Below are 25,208 nucleotides of genomic sequence, written 5' to 3'. Positions count from 1 at the left end.
GATGTACAAGATAAGCATTTAATCCAACACAGCGAGCACAAGGCCTGGCATCTGGTTTTCTTGGACAACTAAGAAAAAACTAGGACAAGATGTTACTGCAACCTCTTTTTCAATCATCTATGTGTAACAGCATTTCCAAACACCTCCCCTTAATTTTTGCCTCCAGAAAGTAAGAAAAGTTGCCTTCCCTTACGTAAATTTGATCTCTGCTGTTGCTACAACACTTGGAAGATGCACAGTGTGAGTGCCACCCTACACACACTACAGACTAAGCAAACCTCCCTGGGTTTTACTGCCAACAAGAAACACTACAGCTCGACCAGCCTCTCACGCTGCATTCAGTGACAGTAATTCCCACCACGGCTGTAAACAGCTTACCTTTGGCACTCCGACCCGCAGGCACACAGCCCAGCCCATCCTGCAGCCATCCCCTGCCATCATGGCACTGACTGCCCCACCAAGCGGCTCGTTACTGCTTGTAAGGCTCACCTGCCCATGCAGGCAGGCAGTCTGTACCCAGCTCTGCTTACAAGCAAATCTCATGCCTCTTGCTTCTGGATTCCAAGTCTCCCAGTACTTAAAGGGAGCTTAACAGGAGGGAGAGCAACTGTTCACACTGCCAGACAGAGACAGGACAAGGGAGAAGAGTCTTAAGCAAAACAGAGGGAGATTTAGGTTCCATGCAAAGAGAAATCTCTTTACTGAGAGGGCGGTGAGGCCCTGGCACTGCTGCCCAGAGAAGTGTGGGTGCTCCGTCCCCAGAGGCATTCAAGGCCAAGTTGGATGGAGCTGTGATGCCCGAGCTGCCGCGTGGAAACCCAGGCCGTGGCAAAGGGCTGCAACTGAGTGGGCTTTAAGGTCCTTCCCAACCGAAGCCATTATGTGAGTCTAAGCATACAGAGAGATGCAGCGGTGCTTAGAGTCGCTACCAGGGAAGTCTGTTGGGAAGGGAAATCCAGACTATTTCAGACTATTAAGATGCAGTGATTCACTGCAGAGATCAGGCTACAGGAGTGAAATGCGAGTTTGTGACACGAGGCAGGGACCTGAGGCAGGGAAATGAAGCTGAGAGACAGGGCTGCAAGCTGGATGACCACATTCAGAGGGCAGCATGAGATGCTTACATGCTAGCAGGGCCATCAGCAAGCGTAGCCATCAGGGATACAGTTGTAACTGTGCCATGAAACAACTTCACCTGCACCTGGAAAATGACTGGGGGCAATCTGCCAACAATGCAAAGCTGAGATACCTGTGCCCCTTTGCACCTCTACAGATCTGCTGCTCTGCTGAATTTGGAAGAACTGCAGCCACCCTGCAGGCTCTTTGCAGGGGTCAAAAGTGGGTCCAGTCCCCCAGAAGAGCCTCAAGAACCATCTGGGTGACGGAACACAGCGTACCCTCACAAGGCCGCGCAGGATCCCAAACTGGGAGGAGCGGCTGACGCAGCAGAAGGCCGTGCAGCCATCCAGAGGGATCCGGGCGGGCTGGAGAAACGGCTTGAGGGGAATCTCCAGGATTGCACCAAGGGGAAGTGCAAAGTCCTGCCCTCGGGGAGGAACGACCCGAGGCACCAGGGCACCTGAGGAGTGACCAGCTGGAAAGCAGCCCTGCAGAAAAGCCCCTTGGCCGCCAACGCTCTCCAAAGCACACTTGGACGCGGCTTTGGCAAGGGACGTGAAGACTAACAAAGGCTTCCTTCCACAAATACGTTGGCCAGAAAAGGGAATTAAAACATTCACCCCCAACCAACCAACAAATAAGACAGGAGAACCAATGACTGACAACTGACATGGAGCAGGCTGAAGGAAATATTAAAGTTCATACCCTGAGTAGGATAACACCCTCCAAGAGGAACGTGCTATAAACACACGACTGATGTTCATGACTCTCCACCCAAGACACGTTGAAAGACACCCCAAAAGGGAACAGATGAGGTTAGGATGTGAGGGAAAGTCCTGGAGGGTGCAGAGGAGGGGCGGGGAGAGAAATTAAGGAGACAAGAGAAACAGAGAAGCTGCGCTGCTCCTTCCCCACCAAGACAGGGATCCCTTCTTGCTAAGCACTGCCCCTTCACTTCTTGGTGAAAAATACCCAGGATAGCATTCACTTTGCTAGCGCTGCTATCAAACACCAGCACGGTCACAGCTACAGCACTGATCAATGGCAACACCAAATCCATTCCATTGGTTGCTTCAATCAATCCTTTATTTGTCACCGCTTGTGAAAATGTCCCATTGAAAGTCCTTGGGTGGACTCGGGCAGGCCAATGCCAACAATAGGAACGCCACGGCAACCGGACAGCAAAGCTCCACCTATGTGCGCACTTGGTGACGGCATCGCAGAGTCACAGTCAGCCCGTGACCTCACAGTGCGCCGGGTGCCTACAAATAGCCAGCGGGCCCAGCCTGCGTTGAGTCTTGCTGGCGACTCTCGAGGTGTGAGCGTCTTCCTGTGGGAGCACGAGACACTGAGACCTTGCCAGTGCGTGAGACAGCAGTCTTGCGAGCGATTTGCGAGTGGAGGCGCAGAGGCTGCCGACTGCTCCGCAAGAGGCAGCCTCCAGCGAATCCATCATCCTTGGGGCTCCAAATCCATCCTTGGAGCCCCACAGCGCCAGGGCAGCCGCAGCCATGAGCCAGGAGGCGGCTCCCAACCCGAGGCGCAAGGCGTGGGTCTGGCCGGTGGAGGCCCGCGAGGAGCGGTGCCCCATCTGCCTGGACCACATCGTGGACACCGTCCGCGCTCTGCCCTGCAGGCACATCTTCTGCAGGGTGTGCATCCAGCAGTGGACGGCCAACAACCCCAGCTGCCCCCTGTGCCGCCAGAGGATCTTTGGCAAGCAGCGCCTTGACTGGCGCCCCTCGGCTCAGCCCCCGACCCGCCGGCCCCAGGGAAGGCTGCAGCGCACCAGGGAGCGGCGGGACACGAGATCTGCCCGGCGGTCCCGCAGCGTCCCAGCACGGAGCCCGCCGCGCAGCCGCTCCAGGTCCCCCCGGCGGCTGGTGCGCAGCTCCTCCTGGCACGGGGAGCTCAACCAGCGCAGCCGCTTCGAGGAACCGCCGCGGGAGGACGAAGACCGCGAATGGCTGAGGCGGGTGGCGCGGGAGCGGCAGATGGGCGCCGGAGAGCACGCGCGGCACAACGATGCGCCTCGCTTGTGAGGCTGCGAGGACGGCGCCGGGATGGCCCTGCTGCCACAGAGAGGGCGCGGGGGGATCTGGGCACTCTCAATAAATCCTTTCATGCACCCTAAAATGAGCAGTTGTTGCGTCTCTTTCATTCTGGAAGGTAAACCATAAGCCTGGAATCCCAGTGCAAAACGGGGACGGGGAACGAGGAAGAGGTCGGCTGGTGAAACCGTTGACTTCCAGAGCCCTGAGAGCCCCAGCTCTGTGACTGCGTGGCAGCACGCACCAGGGGGGCAGAGGGCTGAGCAGGGCTCTGCCTGCTGCTGCAGCACAGCCCGGCCGTGTGGCAGCTGCACCTGAGGCCGCACGGCCACCAGCGACCAGGGAGGGGCTTTGGCACGGCACTTGGGGAGCGCAGAGCCCACCGTGCTGCTGCTGCCTGTCCTCCTCTGGAGCTGCTGCAGACGGGGCCTGTCCTGCCCGGCAGCAGCCACCCACCCAGGCTGAGCCTCAGGGCTGCTTCTGGGGCAGCTCCCCTTCACATCTGCTCCACGGAAGGTGCCGCTGAGGCTCTCCTTTTCAGGCCAGCTCCGGCCTTGCCCTCTTGGAGCAGGTGGGGACAACATGTCTTCAACAAGGCACTGTTGTAAAAGAGCTGCTTTTTAAAAATGCAAAGCAGATGAGTTGCCACTGCTTTGAGATAGGAAGACTAAGGCATTTAACTGCAAATGATAAACACAGATATCAAAAAGGGCTCTCATTCTGCTTAGGCTGACCACTGCTTTGTGATGCAACACCATTAAGTCAGAACCACCACACTGTGATGATTTTGCTCTCTGGGAACAGAAGAGCGTAAGACTGTCAAAAAGAAAACAATTGAGAAACCCAGATGCCACTACTTTGCAGCACTTTACTCCCAGAACCCTGAGACTCTTAACCCCCAGGCGGCTACCACCTAACTGGTGCCAGCTCTCCATGTAGTGTGTCCTGCATGGAACTGTTTATTCTCAGCACCGTGACACCATCGGGCTCAACTCCCACACTAGGAACCCTTCCCTGGGTGCCCATCTCTCTCCTCTGCCCAGTGCCCCTGTGCTGGGCGCCAGCTCTCTGCCTGCAGCTGAGGGGAGGTGCCTTGGCACGGCCACAGCAGAGGCTGCCACAGGCACCTGGTAAGACTGAATGTGCACAAGTCCACGGGGCCAGACGACACGCATGCCAGGGTCCCTTCCAACCCAAGTCGTTCGATGGTTCCCTGAAATTTCAGAGTTTTGTTCAAGCTCACATCTCATAAGACAAAGCATCAGCAAGGCTGAAAGCAGCACGTTTGGGAACAGACATTAAGCTGGATGCAAACAGGTGACTCCCAGCTGCAACGTGGATGATGAGATTCAACTTCAAGAATGCTTTTTAGTTTTTACAGCACTTCCCCTGTGCAACCAAACGAGGCGGAGTGGCCCGAGCTCCCACCAGAGGCAAGCTGCAGTTTGGTTGGTTTGCCAGGTCTCAACTTTTCTAATCTGGCGCAGACAGGAATTAAATACAGCTCCTCTTTTCTTATAAATGCACGCTTAAATGGCTCAGAGGAGTACCATACTGAAGACAGAGCAGGTGAGCTGTGCCCGTGGCTTTGTGCAGCAGCACACAGACAGCAGCCCCTTGGAAGTAAGACAGTTGTGCCAGTCAGGAGAGAGCTGACATGGCTTATATTCCTCCCAGAAAACAGACAGAGGTGCTACTGTAAGCCATAACCTGGATGTACAAGATAAGCATTTAATCCAACACAGCGAGCACAAGGCCTGGCATCTGGTTTTCTTGGACAACTAAGAAAAAACTAGGACAAGATGTTACTGCAACCTCTTTTTCAATCATCTATGTGTAACAGCATTTCCAAACACCTCCCCTTAATTTTTGCCTCCAGAAAGTAAGAAAAGTTGCCTTCCCTTACGTAAATTTGATCTCTGCTGTTGCTACAACACTTGGAAGATGCACAGTGTGAGTGCCACCCTACACACACTACAGACTAAGCAAACCTCCCTGGGTTTTACTGCCAACAAGAAACACTACAGCTCGACCAGCCTCTCACGCTGCATTCAGTGACAGTAATTCCCACCACGGCTGTAAACAGCTTACCTTTGGCACTCCGACCCGCAGGCACACAGCCCAGCCCATCCTGCAGCCATCCCCTGCCATCATGGCACTGACTGCCCCACCAAGCGGCTCGTTACTGCTTGTAAGGCTCACCTGCCCATGCAGGCAGGCAGTCTGTACCCAGCTCTGCTTACAAGCAAATCTCATGCCTCTTGCTTCTGGATTCCAAGTCTCCCAGTACTTAAAGGGAGCTTAACAGGAGGGAGAGCAACTGTTCACACTGCCAGACAGAGACAGGACAAGGGAGAAGAGTCTTAAGCAAAACAGAGGGAGATTTAGGTTCCATGCAAAGAGAAATCTCTTTACTGAGAGGGCGGTGAGGCCCTGGCACTGCTGCCCAGAGAAGTGTGGGTGCTCCGTCCCCAGAGGCATTCAAGGCCAAGTTGGATGGAGCTGTGATGCCCGAGCTGCCGCGTGGAAACCCAGGCCGTGGCAAAGGGCTGCAACTGAGTGGGCTTTAAGGTCCTTCCCAACCGAAGCCATTACGTGAGTCTAAGCATACAGAGAGATGCAGCGGTGCTTAGAGTCGCTACCAGGGAAGTTTGTTGGGAAGGGAAATCCAGACTATTTCAGACTATTAAGATGCAGTGATTCACTGCAGAGATCAGGCTACAGGAGTGAAAGGCGCGTTTGTGACACGAGGCAGGGACCTGAGGTATGGAAATGAAGCTGAGAGACAGGGCTGCAAGCTGGATGACCACACTCGGATGGCAGCATGAGATGCTTACATGCTAGCAGGGCCATCAGCAAGCGTAGCCATCAGGGATACAGTTGTAACTGTGCCATGAAACAACTTCACCTGCACCTGGAAAATGACTGGGGGCAATCTGCCAACAATGCAAAGCTGAGATACCTGTGCCCCTTTGCACCTCTACAGATCTGCTGCTCTGCTGAATTTGGAAGACCTGCAGCCACCCTGCAGGCTCTTTGCAGGGGTCAAAAGTGGGTCCAGTCCCCCAGAAGAGCCTCAAGAACCATCTGGGTGACGGAACACAGCGTACCCTCACAAGGCCGCGCAGGATCCCAAACTGGGAGGAGCGGCTGACGCAGCAGAAGGCCGTGCAGCCATCCAGAGGGATCCGGGCGGGCTGGAGAAACGGCTTGAGGGGAATCTCCAGGATTGCACCAAGGGGAAGTGCAAAGTCCTGCCCTCGGGGAGGAACGACCCGAGGCACCAGGGCACCTGAGGAGTGACCAGATGGAAAGCAGCCCTGCAGAAAAGCCCCTTGGCCGCCAACGCTCTCCAAAGCACACTTGGACGCGGCTTTGGCAAGGGACGTGAAGACTAACAAAGGCTTCCTTCCACAAATACGTTGGCCAGAAAAGGGAGAGGAATTAAAACATTCACCCCCAACCAACCAACAAATAAGACAAGAGAACCAATGACTGACAACTGACATGGAGCAGGCTGAAGGAAATATTAAAGTTCATACCCTGAGTAGGATAACACCCTCCAATAGGAACGTGCTATAAACACACGACTGATGTTCATGACTCTCCACCCAAGACACGTTAAAAGTCACCCCAAAAGGGAACAGATGAGGTTAGGATGTGAGGGAAAGTGCTGGAGGGTGCAGAGGAGGGGCGGGGAGAGAAATTAAGGAGACAAGAGAAACAGAGAAGCTGCGCTGCTCCTTCCCCACCAAGACAGGGATCCCTTCTTGCTAAGCACTGCCCCTTCACTTCTTGGTGAAAAATACCCAGGATAGCATTCACTTTGCTAGCGCTGCTATCAAACACCAGCATGGTCACAGCTACAGCACTGATCAATGGCAACACCAAATCCATTCCATTGGTTGCTTCAATCAATCCTTTATTTGTCACCGCTTGTGAAAATGTCCCATTGAAAGTCCTTGGGTGGACTCGGGCAGGCCAATGCCAACAATAGGAACGCCACGGCAACCGGACAGCAAAGCTCCACCTATGTGCGCACTTGGTGACGGCATCGCAGAGTCACAGTCAGCCCGTGACCTCACAGTGCGCCGGGTGCCTACAAATAGCCAGCGGGCCCAGCCTGCGTTGAGTCTTGCTGGCGACTCTCGAGGTGTGAGCGTCTTCCTGTGGGAGCACGAGACACTGAGACCTTGCCAGTGCGTGAGACAGAGGAGTCTTGCGAGCGATTTGCGAGTGGAGGCGCAGAGGCTGCCGACTGCTCCGCAAGAGGCAGCCTCCAGCGAATCCATCATCCTTGGGGCTCCAAATCCATCCTTGGAGCCCCACAGCGCCAGGGCAGCCGCAGCCATGAGCCAGGAGGCGGCTCCCAACCCGAGGCGCAAGGCGTGGGTCTGGCCGGTGGAGGCCCGCGAGGAGCGGTGCCCCATCTGCCTGGACCACATCGTGGACACCGTCCGCGCTCTGCCCTGCAGGCACATCTTCTGCAGGGTGTGCATCCAGCAGTGGACGGCCAACAACCCCAGCTGCCCCCTGTGCCGCCAGAGGATCTTTGGCAAGCAGCGCCTTGACTGGCGCCCCTCGGCTCAGCCCCCGACCCGCCGGCCCCAGGGAAGGCTGCAGCGCACCAGGGAGCGGCGGGACACGAGATCTGCCCGGCGGTCCCGCAGCGTCCCAGCACGGAGCCCGCCGCGCAGCCGCTCCAGGTCCCCCCGGCGGCTGGTGCGCAGCTCCTCCTGGCACGGGGAGCTCAACCAGCGCAGCCGCTTCGAGGAACCGCCGCGGGAGGACGAAGACCGCGAATGGCTGAGGCGGGTGGCGCGGGAGCGACAGATGGGCGCCGGAGAGCACGCGCGGCACCCCGACGGGCCTCGCTTGTGAGGCTGCGAGGACGGCGCCGGGATGGCCCTGCTGCCACAGAGAGGGCGCGGGGGGATCTGGGCACTCTCAATAAATCCTTTCATGCACCCTAAAATGAGCAGTTGTTGCGTCTCTTTCATTCTGGAAGGTAAACCATAAGCCTGGAATCCCAGTGCAAAACGGGGACGGGGAACGAGGAAGAGGTCGGCTGGTGAAACCGTTGACTTCCAGAGCCCTGAGAGCCCCAGCTCTGTGACTGCGTGGCAGCACGCACCAGGGGGGCAGAGGGCTGAGCAGGGCTCTGCCTGCTGCTGCAGCACAGCCCGGCCGTGTGGCAGCTGCACCTGAGGCCGCACGGCCACCAGCGACCAGGGAGGGGCTTTGGCACGGCACTTGGGGAGCGCAGAGCCCACCGTGCTGCTGCTGCCTGTCCTCCTCTGGAGCTGCTGCAGACGGGGCCTGTCCTGCCCGGCAGCAGCCACCCACCCAGGCTGAGCCTCAGGGCTGCTTCTGGGGCAGCTCCCCTTCACATCTGCTCCACGGAAGGTGCCGCTGAGGCTCTCCTTTTCAGGCCAGCTCCGGCCTTGCCCTCTTGTAGCAGGTGGGGACAACATGTCTTCAACAAGGCACTGTTGTAAAAGAGCTGCTTTTTAAAAATGCAAAGCAGATGAGTTGCCACTGCTTTGAGATAGGAAGACTAAGGCATTTAACTGCAAATGATAAACACAGATATCAAAAAGGGCTCTCATTCTGCTTAGGCTGACCACTGCTTTGTGATGCAACACCATTAAGTCAGAACCACCACACTGTGATGATTTTGCTCTCTGGGAACAGAAGAGCGTAAGACTGTCAAAAAGAAAACAATTGAGAAACCCAGATGCCACTACTTTGCAGCACTTTACTCCCAGAACCCTGAGACTCTTAACCCCCAGGCGGCTACCACCTAACTGGTGCCAGCTCTCCATGTAGTGTGTCCTGCATGGAACTGTTTATTCTCAGCACCGTGACACCATCGGGCTCAACTCCCACACTAGGAACCCTTCCCTGGGTGCCCATCTCTCTCCTCTGCCCAGTGCCCCTGTGCTGGGCGCCAGCTCTCTGCCTGCAGCTGAGGGGAGGTGCCTTGGCACGGCCACAGCAGAGGCTGCCACAGGCACCTGGTAAGACTGAATGTGCACAAGTCCACGGGGCCAGACGACACGCATGCCAGGGTCCCTTCCAACCCAAGTCGTTCGATGGTTCCCTGAAATTTCAGAGTTTTGTTCAAGCTCACATCTCATAAGACAAAGCATCAGCAAGGCTGAAAGCAGCACGTTTGGGAACAGACATTAAGCTGGATGCAAACAGGTGACTCCCAGCTGCAACGTGGATGATGAGATTCAACTTCAAGAATGCTTTTTAGTTTTTACAGCACTTCCCCTGTGCAACCAAACGAGGCGGAGTGGCCCGAGCTCCCACCAGAGGCAAGCTGCAGTTTGGTTGGTTTGCCAGGTCTCAACTTTTCTAATCTGGCGCAGACAGGAATTAAATACAGCTCCTCTTTTCTTATAAATGCACGCTTAAATGGCTCAGAGGAGTACCATACTGAAGACAGAGCAGGTGAGCTGTGCCCGTGGCTTTGTGCAGCAGCACACAGACAGCAGCCCCTTGGAAGTAAGACAGTTGTGCCAGTCAGGAGAGAGCTGACATGGCTTATATTCCTCCCAGAAAACAGACAGAGGTGCTACTGTAAGCCATAACCTGGATGTACAAGATAAGCATTTAATCCAACACAGCGAGCACAAGGCCTGGCATCTGGTTTTCTTGGACAACTAAGAAAAAACTAGGACAAGATGTTACTGCAACCTCTTTTTCAATCATCTATGTGTAACAGCATTTCCAAACACCTCCCCTTAATTTTTGCCTCCAGAAAGTAAGAAAAGTTGCCTTCCCTTACGTAAATTTGATCTCTGCTGTTGCTACAACACTTGGAAGATGCACAGTGTGAGTGCCACCCTACACACACTACAGACTAAGCAAACCTCCCTGGGTTTTACTGCCAACAAGAAACACTACAGCTCGACCAGCCTCTCACGCTGCATTCAGTGACAGTAATTCCCACCACGGCTGTAAACAGCTTACCTTTGGCACTCCGACCCGCAGGCACACAGCCCAGCCCATCCTGCAGCCATCCCCTGCCATCATGGCACTGACTGCCCCACCAAGCGGCTCGTTACTGCTTGTAAGGCTCACCTGCCCATGCAGGCAGGCAGTCTGTACCCAGCTCTGCTTACAAGCAAATCTCATGCCTCTTGCTTCTGGATTCCAAGTCTCCCAGTACTTAAAGGGAGCTTAACAGGAGGGAGAGCAACTGTTCACACTGCCAGACAGAGACAGGACAAGGGAGAAGAGTCTTAAGCAAAACAGAGGGAGATTTAGGTTCCATGCAAAGAGAAATCTCTTTACTGAGAGGGCGGTGAGGCCCTGGCACTGCTGCCCAGAGAAGTGTGGGTGCCCCGTCCCCAGAGGCATTCAAGGCCAAGTTGGATGGAGCTGTGATGCCCGAGCTGCCGCGTGGAAACCCAGGCCGTGGCAAAGGGCTGCAACTGAGTGGGCTTTAAGGTCCTTCCCAACCGAAGCCATTATGTGAGTCTAAGCATACAGAGAGATGCAGCGGTGCTTAGAGTCGCTACCAGGGAAGTCTGTTGGGAAGGGAAATCCAGACTATTTCAGACTATTAATATGCAGTGATTCACTGCAGAGATCAGGCTACAGGAGTGAAATGCGAGTTTGTGACACGAGGCAGGGACCTGAGGCAGGGAAATGAAGCTGAGAGACAGGGCTGCAAGCTGGATGACCACATTCAGAGGGCAGCATGAGATGCTTACATGCTAGCAGGGCCATCAGCAAGCGTAGCCATCAGGGATACAGTTGTAACTGTGCCATGAAACAACTTCACCTGCACCTGGAAAATGACTGGGGGCAATCTGCCAACAATGCAAAGCTGAGATACCTGTGCCCCTTTGCACCTCTACAGATCTGCTGCTCTGCTGAATTTGGAAGAACTGCAGCCACCCTGCAGGCTCTTTGCAGGGGTCAAAAGTGGGTCCAGTCCCCCAGAAGAGCCTCAAGAACCATCTGGGTGACGGAACACAGCGTACCCTCACAAGGCCGCGCAGGATCCCAAACTGGGAGGAGCGGCTGACGCAGCAGAAGGCCGTGCAGCCATCCAGAGGGATCCGGGCGGGCTGGAGAAACGGCTTGAGGGGAATCTCCAGGATTGCACCAAGGGGAAGTGCAAAGTCCTGCCCTCGGGGAGGAACGACCCGAGGCACCAGGGCACCTGAGGAGTGACCAGCTGGAAAGCAGCCCTGCAGAAAAGCCCCTTGGCCGCCAACGCTCTCCAAAGCACACTTGGACGCGGCTTTGGCAAGGGACGTGAAGACTAACAAAGGCTTCCTTCCACAAATACGTTGGCCAGAAAAGGGAATTAAAACATTCACCCCCAACCAACCAACAAATAAGACAGGAGAACCAATGACTGACAACTGACATGGAGCAGGCTGAAGGAAATATTAAAGTTCATACCCTGAGTAGGATAACACCCTCCAAGAGGAACGTGCTATAAACACACGACTGATGTTCATGACTCTCCACCCAAGACACGTTGAAAGACACCCCAAAAGGGAACAGATGAGGTTAGGATGTGAGGGAAAGTCCTGGAGGGTGCAGAGGAGGGGCGGGGAGAGAAATTAAGGAGACAAGAGAAACAGAGAAGCTGCGCTGCTCCTTCCCCACCAAGACAGGGATCCCTTCTTGCTAAGCACTGCCCCTTCACTTCTTGGTGAAAAATACCCAGGATAGCATTCACTTTGCTAGCGCTGCTATCAAACACCAGCACGGTCACAGCTACAGCACTGATCAATGGCAACACCAAATCCATTCCATTGGTTGCTTCAATCAATCCTTTATTTGTCACCGCTTGTGAAAATGTCCCATTGAAAGTCCTTGGGTGGACTCGGGCAGGCCAATGCCAACAATAGGAACGCCACGGCAACCGGACAGCAAAGCTCCACCTATGTGCGCACTTGGTGACGGCATCGCAGAGTCACAGTCAGCCCGTGACCTCACAGTGCGCCGGGTGCCTACAAATAGCCAGCGGGCCCAGCCTGCGTTGAGTCTTGCTGGCGACTCTCGAGGTGTGAGCGTCTTCCTGTGGGAGCACGAGACACTGAGACCTTGCCAGTGCGTGAGACAGCAGTCTTGCGAGCGATTTGCGAGTGGAGGCGCAGAGGCTGCCGACTGCTCCGCAAGAGGCAGCCTCCAGCGAATCCATCATCCTTGGGGCTCCAAATCCATCCTTGGAGCCCCACAGCGCCAGGGCAGCCGCAGCCATGAGCCAGGAGGCGGCTCCCAACCCGAGGCGCAAGGCGTGGGTCTGGCCGGTGGAGGCCCGCGAGGAGCGGTGCCCCATCTGCCTCGACCACATCGTGGACACCGTCCGCGCTCTGCCCTGCAGGCACATCTTCTGCAGGGTGTGCATCCAGCAGTGGACGGCCAACAACCCCAGCTGCCCCCTGTGCCGCCAGAGGATCTTTGGCAAGCAGCGCCTTGACTGGCGCCCCTCGGCTCAGCCCCCGACCCGCCGGCCCCAGGGAAGGCTGCAGCGCACCAGGGAGCGGCGGGACACGAGATCTGCCCGGCGGTCCCGCAGCGTCCCAGCACGGAGCCCGCCGCGCAGCCGCTCCAGGTCCCCCCGGCGGCTGGTGCGCAGCTCCTCCTGGCACGGGGAGCTCAACCAGCGCAGCCGCTTCGAGGAACCGCCGCGGGAGGACGAAGACCGTGAATGGCTGAGGCGGGTGGCGCGGGAGCGACAGATGGGCGCCGGAGAGCACGCGCGGCACCCCGACGGGCCTCGCTTGTGAGGCTGCGAGGACGGCGCCGGGATGGCCCTGCTGCCACAGAGAGGGCGCGGGGGGATCTGGGCACTCTCAATAAATCCTTTCATGCACCCTAAAATGAGCAGTTGTTGCGTCTCTTTCATTCTGGAAGGTAAACCATAAGCCTGGAATCCCAGTACAAAACAGGGACGGGGAACGAGGAAGAGGTCGGCTGGTGAAACCGTTGACTTCCAGAGCCCTGAGAGCCCCAGCTCTGTGACTGCGTGGCAGCACGCACCAGGGGGGCAGAGGGCTGAGCAGGGCTCTGGCTGCTGCTGCAGCACAGCCCGGCCGTGTGGCAGCTGCACCTGAGGCCGCACGGCCACCAGCGACCAGGGAGGGGCTTTGGCACGGCACTTGGGGAGCGCAGAGCCCACCGTGCTGCTGCTGCCTGTCCTCCTCTGGAGCTGCTGCAGACGGGGCCTGTCCTGCCCGGCAGCAGCCACCCACCCAGGCTGAGCCTCAGGGCTGCTTCTGGGGCAGCTCCCCTTCACATCTGCTCCACGGAAGGTGCCGCTGAGGCTCTCCTTTTCAGGCCAGCTCCGACCTTGCCCTCTTGGAGCAGGTGGGGACAACATGTCTTCAACAAGGCACTGTTGTAAAAGAGCTGCTTTTTAAAAATGCAAAGCAGATGAGTTGCCACTGCTTTGAGATAGGAAGACTAAGGCATTTAACTGCAAATGATAAACACAGATATCAAAAAGGGCTCTCATTCTGCTTAGGCTGACCACTGCTTTGTGATGCAACACCATTAAGTCAGAACCACCACACTGTGATGATTTTGCTCTCTGGGAACAGAAGAGCGTAAGACTGTCAAAAAGAAAACAATTGAGAAACCCAGATGCCACTACTTTGCAGCACTTTACTCCCAGAACCCTGAGACTCTTAACCCCCAGGCGGCTACCACCTAACTGGTGCCAGCTCTCCATGTAGTGTGTCCTGCATGGAACTGTTTATTCTCAGCACCGTGACACCATCGGGCTCAACTCCCACACTAGGAACCCTTCCCTGGGTGCCCATCTCTCTCCTCTGCCCAGTGCCCCTGTGCTGGGCGCCAGCTCTCTGCCTGCAGCTGAGGGGAGGTGCCTTGGCACGGCCACAGCAGAGGCTGCCACAGGCACCTGGTAAGACTGAATGTGCACAAGTCCACGGGGCCAGACGACACGCATGCCAGGGTCCCTTCCAACCCAAGTCGTTCGATGGTTCCCTGAAATTTCAGAGTTTTGTTCAAGCTCACATCTCATAAGACAAAGCATCAGCAAGGCTGAAAGCAGCACGTTTGGGAACAGACATTAAGCTGGATGCAAACAGGTGACTCCCAGCTGCAACGTGGATGATGAGATTCAACTTCAAGAATGCTTTTTAGTTTTTACAGCACTTCCCCTGTGCAACCAAACGAGGCGGAGTGGCCCGAGCTCCCACCAGAGGCAAGCTGCAGTTTGGTTGGTTTGCCAGGTCTCAACTTTTCTAATCTGGCGCAGACAGGAATTAAATACAGCTCCTCTTTTCTTATAAATGCACGCTTAAATGGCTCAGAGGAGTACCATACTGAAGACAGAGCAGGTGAGCTGTGCCCGTGGCTTTGTGCAGCAGCACACAGACAGCAGCCCCTTGGAAGTAAGACAGTTGTGCCAGTCAGGAGAGAGCTGACATGGCTTATATTCCTCCCAGAAAACAGACAGAGGTGCTACTGTAAGCCATAACCTGGATGTACAAGATAAGCATTTAATCCAACACAGCGAGCACAAGGCCTGGCATCTGGTTTTCTTGGACAACTAAGAAAAAACTAGGACAAGATGTTACTGCAACCTCTTTTTCAATCATCTATGTGTAACAGCATTTCCAAACACCTCCCCTTAATTTTTGCCTCCAGAAAGTAAGAAAAGTTGCCTTCCCTTACGTAAATTTGATCTCTGCTGTTGCTACAACACTTGGAAGATGCACAGTGTGAGTGCCACCCTACACACACTACAGACTAAGCAAACCTCCCTGGGTTTTACTGCCAACAAGAAACACTACAGCTCGACCAGCCTCTCACGCTGCATTCAGTGACAGTAATTCCCACCACGGCTGTAAACAGCTTACCTTTGGCACTCCGACCCGCAGGCACACAGCCCAGCCCATCCTGCAGCCATCCCCTGCCATCATGGCACTGACTGCCCCACCAAGCGGCTCGTTACTGCTTGTAAGGCTCACCTGCCCATGCAGGCAGGCAGTCTGTACCCAGCTCTGCTTACAAGCAAATCTCATGCCTCTTGCTTCTGGATTCCAAGTCTCCCAGTACTTAAAGGGAGCTTAACAGGAGGGAGAGCAACTGTTCACACTGCCAGACAGAGACAGGACAAGGGAGAAGAGTCTTAAGCAAAACAGAGGGAGATTTAGGTTCCATGCAAAGAGAAATCTCTTTACTGAGAGGGCGGTGAGGCCCTGGCACTGCTGCCCAGAGAAGTGTGGGTGCCCCGTCCCCAGAGGCATTCAAGGCCAAGTTGGATGGAGCTGTGATGCCCGAGCTGCCGCGTGGAAACCCAGGCCGTGGCAAAGGGCTGCAACTGAGTGGGCTTTAAGGTCCTTCCCAACCGAAGCCATTATGTGAGTCTAAGCATACAGAGAGATGCAGCGGTGCTTAGAGTCGCTACCAGGGAAGTCTGTTGGGAAGGGAAATCCAGACTATTTCAGACTATTAATATGCAGTGATTCACTGCAGAGATCAGGCTACAGGAGTGAAATGCGAGTTTGTGACACGAGGCAGGGACCTGAGGCAGGGAAATGAAGCTGAGAGACAGGGCTGCAAGCTGGATGACCACATTCAGAGGGCAGCATGAGATGCTTACATGCTAGCAGGGCCATCAGCAAGCGTAGCCATCAGGGATACAGTTGTAACTGTGCCATGAAACAACTTCACCTGCACCTGGAAAATGACTGGGGGCAATCTGCCAACAATGCAAAGCTGAGATACCTATGCCCCTTTGCACCTCTACAGATCTGCTGCTCTGCTGAATTTGGAAGAACTGCAGCCACCCTGCAGGCTCTTTGCAGGGGTCAAAAGTGGGTCCAGTCCCCCAGAAGAGCCTCAAGAACCATCTGGGTGACGGAACACAGCGTACCCTCACAAGGCCGCGCAGGATCCCAAACTGGGAGGAGCGGCTGACGCAGCAGAAGGCCGTGCAGCCATCCAGAGGGATCCGGGCGGGCTGGAGAAACGGCTTGAGGGGAATCTCCAGGATTGCACCAAGGGGAAGTGCAAAGTCCTGCCCTCGGGGAGGAACGACCCGAGGCACCAGGGCACCTGAGGAGTGACCAGCTGGAAAGCAGCCCTGCAGAAAAGCCCCTTGGCCGCCAACGCTCTCCAAAGCACACTTGGACGCGGCTTTGGCAAGGGACGTGAAGACTAACAAAGGCTTCCTTCCACAAATACGTTGGCCAGAAAAGGGAATTAAAACATTCACCCCCAACCAACCAACAAATAAGACAGGAGAACCAATGACTGACAACTGACATGGAGCAGGCTGAAGGAAATATTAAAGTTCATACCCTGAGTAGGATAACACCCTCCAAGAGGAACGTGCTATAAACACACGACTGATGTTCATGACTCTCCACCCAAGACACGTTGAAAGACACCCCAAAAGGGAACAGATGAGGTTAGGATGTGAGGGAAAGTCCTGGAGGGTGCAGAGGAGGGGCGGGGAGAGAAATTAAGGAGACAAGAGAAACAGAGAAGCTGCGCTGCTCCTTCCCCACCAAGACAGGGATCCCTTCTTGCTAAGCACTGCCCCTTCACTTCTTGGTGAAAAATACCCAGGATAGCATTCACTTTGCTAGCGCTGCTATCAAACACCAGCACGGTCACAGCTACAGCACTGATCAATGGCAACACCAAATCCATTCCATTGGTTGCTTCAATCAATCCTTTATTTGTCACCGCTTGTGAAAATGTCCCATTGAAAGTCCTTGGGTGGACTCGGGCAGGCCAATGCCAACAATAGGAACGCCACGGCAACCGGACAGCAAAGCTCCACCTATGTGCGCACTTGGTGACGGCATCGCAGAGTCACAGTCAGCCCGTGACCTCACAGTGCGCCGGGTGCCTACAAATAGCCAGCGGGCCCAGCCTGCGTTGAGTCTTGCTGGCGACTCTCGAGGTGTGAGCGTCTTCCTGTGGGAGCACGAGACACTGAGACCTTGCCAGTGCGTGAGACAGCAGTCTTGCGAGCGATTTGCGAGTGGAGGCGCAGAGGCTGCCGACTGCTCCGCAAGAGGCAGCCTCCAGCGAATCCATCATCCTTGGGGCTCCAAATCCATCCTTGGAGCCCCACAGCGCCAGGGCAGCCGCAGCCATGAGCCAGGAGGCGGCTCCCAACCCGAGGCGCAAGGCGTGGGTCTGGCCGGTGGAGGCCCGCGAGGAGCGGTGCCCCATCTGCCTGGACCACATCGTGGACACCGTCCGCGCTCTGCCCTGCAGGCACATCTTCTGCAGGGTGTGCATCCAGCAGTGGACGGCCAACAACCCCAGCTGCCCCCTGTGCCGCCAGAGGATCTTTGGCAAGCAGCGCCTTGACTGGCGCCCCTCGGCTCAGCCCCCGACCCGCCGGCCCCAGGGAAGGCTGCAGCGCACCAGGGAGCGGCGGGACACGAGATCTGCCCGGCGGTCCCGCAGCGTCCCAGCACGGAGCCCGCCGCGCAGCCGCTCCAGGTCCCCCGGCGGCTGGTGCGCAGCTCCTCCTGGCACGGGGAGCTCAACCAGCGCAGCCGCTTCGAGGAACCGCCGCGGGAGGACGAAGACCGTGAATGGCTGAGGCGGGTGGCGCGGGAGCGACAGATGGGCGCCGGAGAGCACGCGCGGCACCCCGACGGGCCTCGCTTGTGAGGCTGCGAGGACGGCGCCGGGATGGCCCTGCTGCCACAGAGAGGGCGCGGGGGGATCTGGGCACTCTCAATAAATCCTTTCATGCACCCTAAAATGAGCAGTTGTTGCGTCTCTTTCATTCTGGAAGGTAAACCATAAGCCTGGAATCCCAGTACAAAACAGGGACGGGGAACGAGGAAGAGGTCGGCTGGTGAAACCGTTGACTTCCAGAGCCCTGAGAGCCCCAGCTCTGTGACTGCGTGGCAGCACGCACCAGGGGGGCAGAGGGCTGAGCAGGGCTCTGGCTGCTGCTGCAGCACAGCCCGGCCGTGTGGCAGCTGCACCTGAGGCCGCACGGCCACCAGCGACCAGGGAGGGGCTTTGGCACGGCACTTGGGGAGCGCAGAGCCCACCGTGCTGCTGCTGCCTGTCCTCCTCTGGAGCTGCTGCAGACGGGGCCTGTCCTGCCCGGCAGCAGCCACCCACCCAGGCTGAGCCTCAGGGCTGCTTCTGGGGCAGCTCCCCTTCACATCTGCTCCACGGAAGGTGCCGCTGAGGCTCTCCTTTTCAGGCCAGCTCCGACCTTGCCCTCTTGGAGCAGGTGGGGACAACATGTCTTCAACAAGGCACTGTTGTAAAAGAGCTGCTTTTTAAAAATGCAAAGCAGATGAGTTGCCACTGCTTTGAGATAGGAAGACTAAGGCATTTAACTGCAAATGATAAACACAGATATCAAAAAGGGCTCTCATTCTGCTTAGGCTGACCACTGCTTTGTGATGCAACACCATTAAGTCAGAACCACCACACTGTGATGATTTTGCTCTCTGGGAACAGAAGAGCGTAAGACTGTCAAAAAGAAAACAATTGAGAAACCCAGATGCCACTACTTTGCAGCACTTTACTCCCAGAACCCTGAGACTCTTAACCCCCAGGCGGCTACCACCTAACTGGTGCCAGCTCTCCATGTAGTGTGTCCTGCATGGAACTGTTTATTCTCAGCACCGTGACACCATCGGGCTCAACTCCCACACTAGGAACCCTTCCCTGGGTGCCCATCTCTCTCCTCTGCCCAGTGCCCCTGTGCTGGGCGCCAGCTCTCTGCCTGCAGCTGAGGGGAGGTGCCTTGGCACGGCCACAGCAGAGGCTGCCACAGGCACCTGGTAAGACTGAATGTGCACAAGTCCACGGGGCCAGACGACACGCATGCCAGGGTCCCTTCCAACCCAAGTCGTTCGATGGTTCCCTGAAATTTCAGAGTTTTGTTCAAGCTCACATCTCATAAGACAAAGCATCAGCAAGGCTGAAAGCAGCACGTTTGGGAACAGACATTAAGCTGGATGCAAACAGGTGACTCCCAGCTGCAACGTGGATGATGAGATTCAACTTCAAGAATGCTTTTTAGTTTTTACAGCACTTCCCCTGTGCAACCAAACGAGGCGGAGTGGCCCGAGCTCCCACCAGAGGCAAGCTGCAGTTTGGTTGGTTTGCCAGGTCTCAACTTTTCTAATCTGGCGCAGACAGGAATTAAATACAGCTCCTCTTTTCTTATAAATGCACGCTTAAATGGCTCAGAGGAGTACCATACTGAAGACAGAGCAGGTGAGCTGTGCCCGTGGCTTTGTGCAGCAGCACACAGACAGCAGCCCCTTGGAAGTAAGACAGTTGTGCCAGTCAGGAGAGAGCTGACATGGCTTATATTCCTCCCAGAAAACAGACAGAGGTGCTACTGTAAGCCATAACCTGGATGTACAAGATAAGCATTTAATCCAACACAGCGAGCACAAGGCCTGGCATCTGGTTTTCTTGGACAACTAAGAAAAAACTAGGACAAGATGTTACTGCAACCTCTTTTTCAATCATCTATGTGTAACAGCATTTCCAAACACCTCCCCTTAATTTTTGCCTCCAGAAAGTAAGAAAAGTTGCCTTCCCTTACGTAAATTTGATCTCTGCTGTTGCTACAACACTTGGAAGATGCACAGTGTGAGTGCCACCCTACACACACTACAGACTAAGCAAACCTCCCTGGGTTTTACTGCCAACAAGAAACACTACAGCTCGACCAGCCTCTCACGCTGCATTCAGTGACAGTAATTCCCACCACGGCTGTAAACAGCTTACCTTTGGCACTCCGACCCGCAGGCACACAGCCCAGCCCATCCTGCAGCCATCCCCTGCCATCATGGCACTGACTGCCCCACCAAGCGGCTCGTTACTGCTTGTAAGGCTCACCTGCCCATGCAGGCAGGCAGTCTGTACCCAGCTCTGCTTACAAGCAAATCTCATGCCTCTTGCTTCTGGATTCCAAGTCTCCCAGTACTTAAAGGGAGCTTAACAGGAGGGAGAGCAACTGTTCACACTGCCAGACAGAGACAGGACAAGGGAGAAGAGTCTTAAGCAAAACAGAGGGAGATTTAGGTTCCATGCAAAGAGAAATCTCTTTACTGAGAGGGCGGTGAGGCCCTGGCACTGCTGCCCAGAGAAGTGTGGGTGCCCCGTCCCCAGAGGCATTCAAGGCCAAGTTGGATGGAGCTGTGATGCCCGAGCTGCCGCGTGGAAACCCAGGCCGTGGCAAAGGGCTGCAACTGAGTGGGCTTTAAGGTCCTTAACGCGGGCGCGGGAGCGGCAGATGGGCGCCGGAGAGCACGCGCGGCACCCCGACGGGCCTCGCTTGTGAGCGGGCGGCCCGACCTGAGCCGGGAACCACGAACGGCACGGGGACGGAAAACGCAGGCAGGGGAGAGGCTGAGGCATCTCCACTCCACTACGAGACTACGAGGACGGCACCGGGATGGCCCTGCTGCCACAGAGAGGGCGCGGGGGGATCTGGGCACTCTCAATAAACCCTTTCATGCACCCTAAAATGAGCAGTTGTTGCGTCTCTTTCTTTCTGGAAGGTAAACCATAAGTCTGGAATCCCAGTGCAAAACAGGGATGGGGAACGAGGAAGAGGTCGGCTGGTGAAACCATTGACTTCCAGAGCCCTGAGCGCCCGAGCACATGCAACATGGGGACCTGAGGTCAGCATTTGTCTGCAGTGAGCACCACCGTCGTGCCAGCTGCCAGTATTTGAAGCAGCATGCCCTTGCCTTGCTGGAGAAGACAAGGATGAATGATAGTGTGGGCTGAGGCTGCGACACCCAGCACAGTAAAATGTTTCCATACTGAGCTATAGAAGCTGCTCACAGTAACCAGGCTGTAGCCTTGGAGCTGAAGGAAATGGGATTGCATTTATTAAGCCAGTGTAATCCACTATGATTGATTTGACACAAACCTGGTAGGGAAGCAGCAAGCTGCAGTAAGCTTCCTATATAGGCACCACAGTTTGAGTTCAGCTCCTTTCAACCCAAGGGAGCAGAATGGAACCAGAGACACACAGGGCACAGCTGCCATGGCTGTGTGGTGGTGGTTCTGCTTTCTGTGATGCTTCTTTGCACATGGGCTGCTGAGGGACCTTCATACATAAAACATACTGCCCACATATCTCCACTTTGGTGGTGCAACAGCTGTCTATTTGTCACTCATGCTCTAATCTGATCCTTTTGATTACTGCTATTTGCTTTACGGATAGGTCTGCAAGCTGCTGGCTGTGATGATAACCTGTTACCCTGTGCTGTCCTGTGGACAAAGCAGTGAGGGCAGGGTGATGAAGGGGCCCTCTGCCCTCTGCTTGCTCTCCCTGCTCCCACCTCCATCCCTTCCTTCCCCATCTGGCCTACAAAGATTGGTCAGATACAAAGGATAGGAATGTACTTTCCCTTTGCTGCTATACAGGCTCCCTTTACAGACATACAAAGCAGCTCCAAGCAGAAAAAGTCCTTTAAATACATCACCATGGAAGTTGGGAGAAGAAATAAAACTTGCTGACACTCGTACTGACCTGTAACCACTGGGACTCAGCAGAGCCTTTTGCTCAACTTGCAGCTCATCAGCCCATGGCAAACCATCCAGCTTTAAATGGCAGCCTAGCACCAGGCTCATACAAATGTGTTTTAACCAGCCTGGCTCCGTGGGCAGTTTATTAGAAAAGAGACTGCATAATGACAGTTATACTTCCCTGAGCACTACAGAGATGGATCCAGCAGCATGTTAGAGAGCAATGCAGCATGCCTCATAGCCCTCAGCTGCAGATGGGCACAGTAAGGCAGAAAGGGAGACAGCCACTTCATTCAGTCCACACAAATCATTTGAGAAAGAAAGAGGGATTTCTGCACAGCCCCATCAGGTGTGCAAGCCCTGGGATTGCTCTTCTTCATCAGGGTACTTCTCCCAACTCTGAAAGTATAAACCAAAAAGCTGATCTGTAGAGGGAAGTAGTAATCAGTGATAACAGGTTTGAGAATTATCACCTGAGACTTCAAGACCATCCCTGGCAGCCACAGGCATTTGTGTAATCGATCATTTTAATCCACCAAGGTTTGCTAAATATCCACTCCTCTGTGCAAGAGAGAAAGGAGATTTCCATCTTCCATCCTGTGCATGACTTTCTGGAGCCAACCCTGCAGCCACACAACATTATTTTGCTGCAGCACAACAGCACAAAGCTGGAAAGCAAAACATCACTCCGCGCTGTGATGCCAAACTACTTGCAATCCTCTTTGCCTCTTCCCTTCTCCCCTAGGAAGATGCAAGCCGAATATTCATAAATCGAAATCTGTGCTTTGTTACAACATAGACATATGAGCAGACTTCTTTCTCCAGGGTTGTGCAGAGAGGTGCTGGCAACAGCTGCCACTCGTTTTTTGTTACTTCTACCAAGGAAGATTTACTTACAGTACTTAGGAAGAAGAGAAACCAAAAGGCAGGAGGAAAACATCTGGAGCAGGGAAGATTTTCTGGTTTTTATATTTTTGTTTGTTTGTTTTGTTCTTTCTTTTCCAGATTTGAAACTGCCATGTAAAAGGAAAATCTAGCATCCTTTCCACCAAGGTCAGTGGGAATACTCAGGAGCTTAAGTGCTGAATAGAAGAGGAATGGAGCCCCAGCAAGAGTCTCAGAGTTAGCACAACTCATCTGCCCCTTTCTGTTTCTCCTCTTGGTGATGCAGTGAGACAAAATGTTTGTGCTTACCATGACAATCCCAGGTCTCTCCTGCCTTTCGCATGCGGATCCCAGTTCAAAACAAGCAGATTAATTTTAGATTGCCCAGGTAGGCTAGCTCTTTTTCCTCTCACTTGCATTTTCAGACCCAGCATCAGCTGCTGGGTTAAGAAGAGGAACTGATTCCCAGCACAGCCATGGCACCCAGGGACAGAGCCTCCTGCCTGGGAAGCTGGGGAAAAATCCCACCCCCTGCACCCAACCTAGCATCAGCTAGATCTGCAACAATGCTGGCCCCAGGGATTTCGTTACAAAACCACTGTCAGATTAAAACTATTCCACCCACTTTCATTTTCCTTTAGTTGTATATGTATTGCTGTATCTAGACTGTGCCAGCATAGCTCTGTCTTCTTTTGTGAATAGACACAAGTTTCATCTTCTGCTGATTCCTGTAGCACCCTCATTCTTTTTCAGCTTACTCTTTCCTATCTTTCCTTTCATCTCAGCTTTATTCACTTCTCTATTCCCCTTTCACTGTACTTTCCTCTTTTTTTATGTGCCTTCCTTGGTGAGTGCCTTGTTCTGAAAGCACACTCCCGATGCTGTGTACTCTGGGAAGTTATATTAGCCTGCATTCTTTTGGTAATGCCAATGCTTTTAAAGAGGCAACCTCATTTTCATTAAAGCAATTTGCATTGCATTACCCACATTTGCATTCAAATGCACTTATCTGGATCCTAAAACATAGGTGTATTTGGGAGCAGATTAACAGTATGTTTGTAAGTACTTTAAAATACAGCAATCATAAAAATTCCAGCAGCTTTGGGAAATAGTCTTGCTGGCTTCTGCTGCATGGGCTCTGCGCTCGTCTGTGCACCAGGGGTCCCAAACTGTTTGTGATAATGGAACAAGCCATTTAAAAGAGCTGTCGCAGTGGTGGATCATATGGTTTCCAGTGAATTAAGCAGAGTCACTTAAATTTGATTATCCCTCTCTCAGTTAGTGTACCTAAAAGTGTTGGGGAAAAGTTACCCAGCGTCCTGCTCCTCCCATTAAAGCCTTTTGTGAGTCCAGCTTTCAAATTTGGTTGATAAAATTAGAGCCTCTATTGCTGCATTTTTATGTCCCTCCTTCATTCCTAGGCTACCCAGAATGGAGACTACAAGACCATACTTGTATTAGGCTTTCCTATTTACATGCAACGACCCAAACCTTTCAAAACATCAACAGCAGCAGCAACAAATAATAGCAAGACCAATTTCCTAGATATTATCATCTGTCAAATTTTGTACAAGTCAAAAGAGACAATTAAATCTAAATGCCAACCTATTCTCAGCACTCCTGCTGAGCTGTAATTCCTTTTGAGCATCCTTTAAAAATACACATCTCTAAGGCCTGGACACAAAAATTTAAACAAATAGCAAGTTTGGTGTGGATCACAAAAAGACAAGGCTGCACAAGCAATGCTGTTATCTGTACAGGGGCCAAGGAGTTTAACACATGGATCTTCTAACCATCAACAGGTAAGCTTGCACGACTGTAATTTAATGGGAGCCCAGCTTTGTTTGGGGTCTCGGATAGTACAAATGCTTTCTCTGGTTTAAGAGCATCTAAGAGATTACTGCAGTCAATTACAATATTTTGTTGATGAGTGGAAAGGTGACAGTGCTTCTCTTTGCTATTCTGTGCTTTTCATACCAGAGGCAGAGAGGATAAAAAAATAATAAAAGACAGAAATAGGGAGTCCAGTGTGTGTGTGCTGCATGAAGCAAAGACAGCATGGATGCTCAGAGCTCTGTCCCCCCACATCCCCAGTCATACTGTGAGTTGGAGATGCTGGGCAGTGCTGGGGCAAGGACACACACACGTAGCCACTGGGAAGTGCTGTGGGACAGGGAGCAGACAGGAGAACACGGGAAAGCAGAAAGCTGGAGCATAACCAATTTCAAACTGAGATGGATGGTGCTCTCTGCCTGTGCAAGGCACCAGGAAAAAATATCAAAGATTAATTTGTGAAGGCCCAGCAGGAACTGTTCATGCTGAGGATTGGGGTGGAAATAAAGCATGTAAAAATACAGTTTTACTGTGATAAAAGAAAGCCAATAAATCAAAGCATATTAGCAAATACCAGATGTATGAATAAATTGGCAGAGCCACTATATTATACCAGTTCCACGTAGATGAATGCAGATCGAACAACTTTTCTGCAAGGGATTTGCTGGTCGCAAAGTTTAAGTCACAAGTTTTCCAGAAGAGAAAAAGAAACAGCATCTTTCATCCCTTTGCCAGCAAGGATGTGAAGCTGTGATGGGCCACAGGGAATGGCTGAAGGTCACCTCCTGTCCGCTGTGCTGTGCCACATCCAGTGGCTGT

At 53.9% G+C, this 25,208-nt stretch overlaps 2 protein-coding genes and 2 pseudogenes across 10 annotated transcripts in view; 1 reads left to right on the top strand and 3 right to left on the bottom strand.

The window, feature by feature from the left end:
• PTPRT (protein tyrosine phosphatase receptor type T) overlaps positions 1-25,208 on the bottom strand; it is a 554,909-nt gene that overhangs the window by 60,644 nt on the left and 469,057 nt on the right. The gene's annotated exons all lie outside the window — the stretch shown is intronic.
• Positions 1,831-3,754, bottom strand: LOC146542931 (uncharacterized; annotated as a pseudogene).
• LOC146542930 (uncharacterized) lies at positions 6,839-8,051 on the top strand. The gene has a single exon (XM_085241845.1). It carries the CDS (start codon positions 7,155-7,157, stop codon positions 8,049-8,051), a length of 897 nt encoding a protein of 298 aa, XP_085097971.1. The 5' UTR covers positions 6,839-7,154.
• On the bottom strand, positions 11,604-13,070 carry LOC146542929 (uncharacterized; annotated as a pseudogene).

This window comes from Meleagris gallopavo, chromosome 22, assembly GCF_905368555.1.
Source record: "Meleagris gallopavo chromosome 22, MGAL_WU_HG_1.1, whole genome shotgun sequence".
Classification (NCBI taxonomy): domain Eukaryota; kingdom Metazoa; phylum Chordata; class Aves; order Galliformes; family Phasianidae; genus Meleagris; species Meleagris gallopavo.
The sequence above is the reverse complement of the archived record's forward strand: the minus strand, read 5'-3'. Positions and strand labels throughout refer to the sequence as shown.

Coding starts and splice junctions, on each gene's coding strand:
- LOC146542930 (XM_085241845.1), top strand. CDS start 7,155: ATGCCAACAATAGGAACGCCACGGCAACCGGACAGCAAAGCTCCACCT.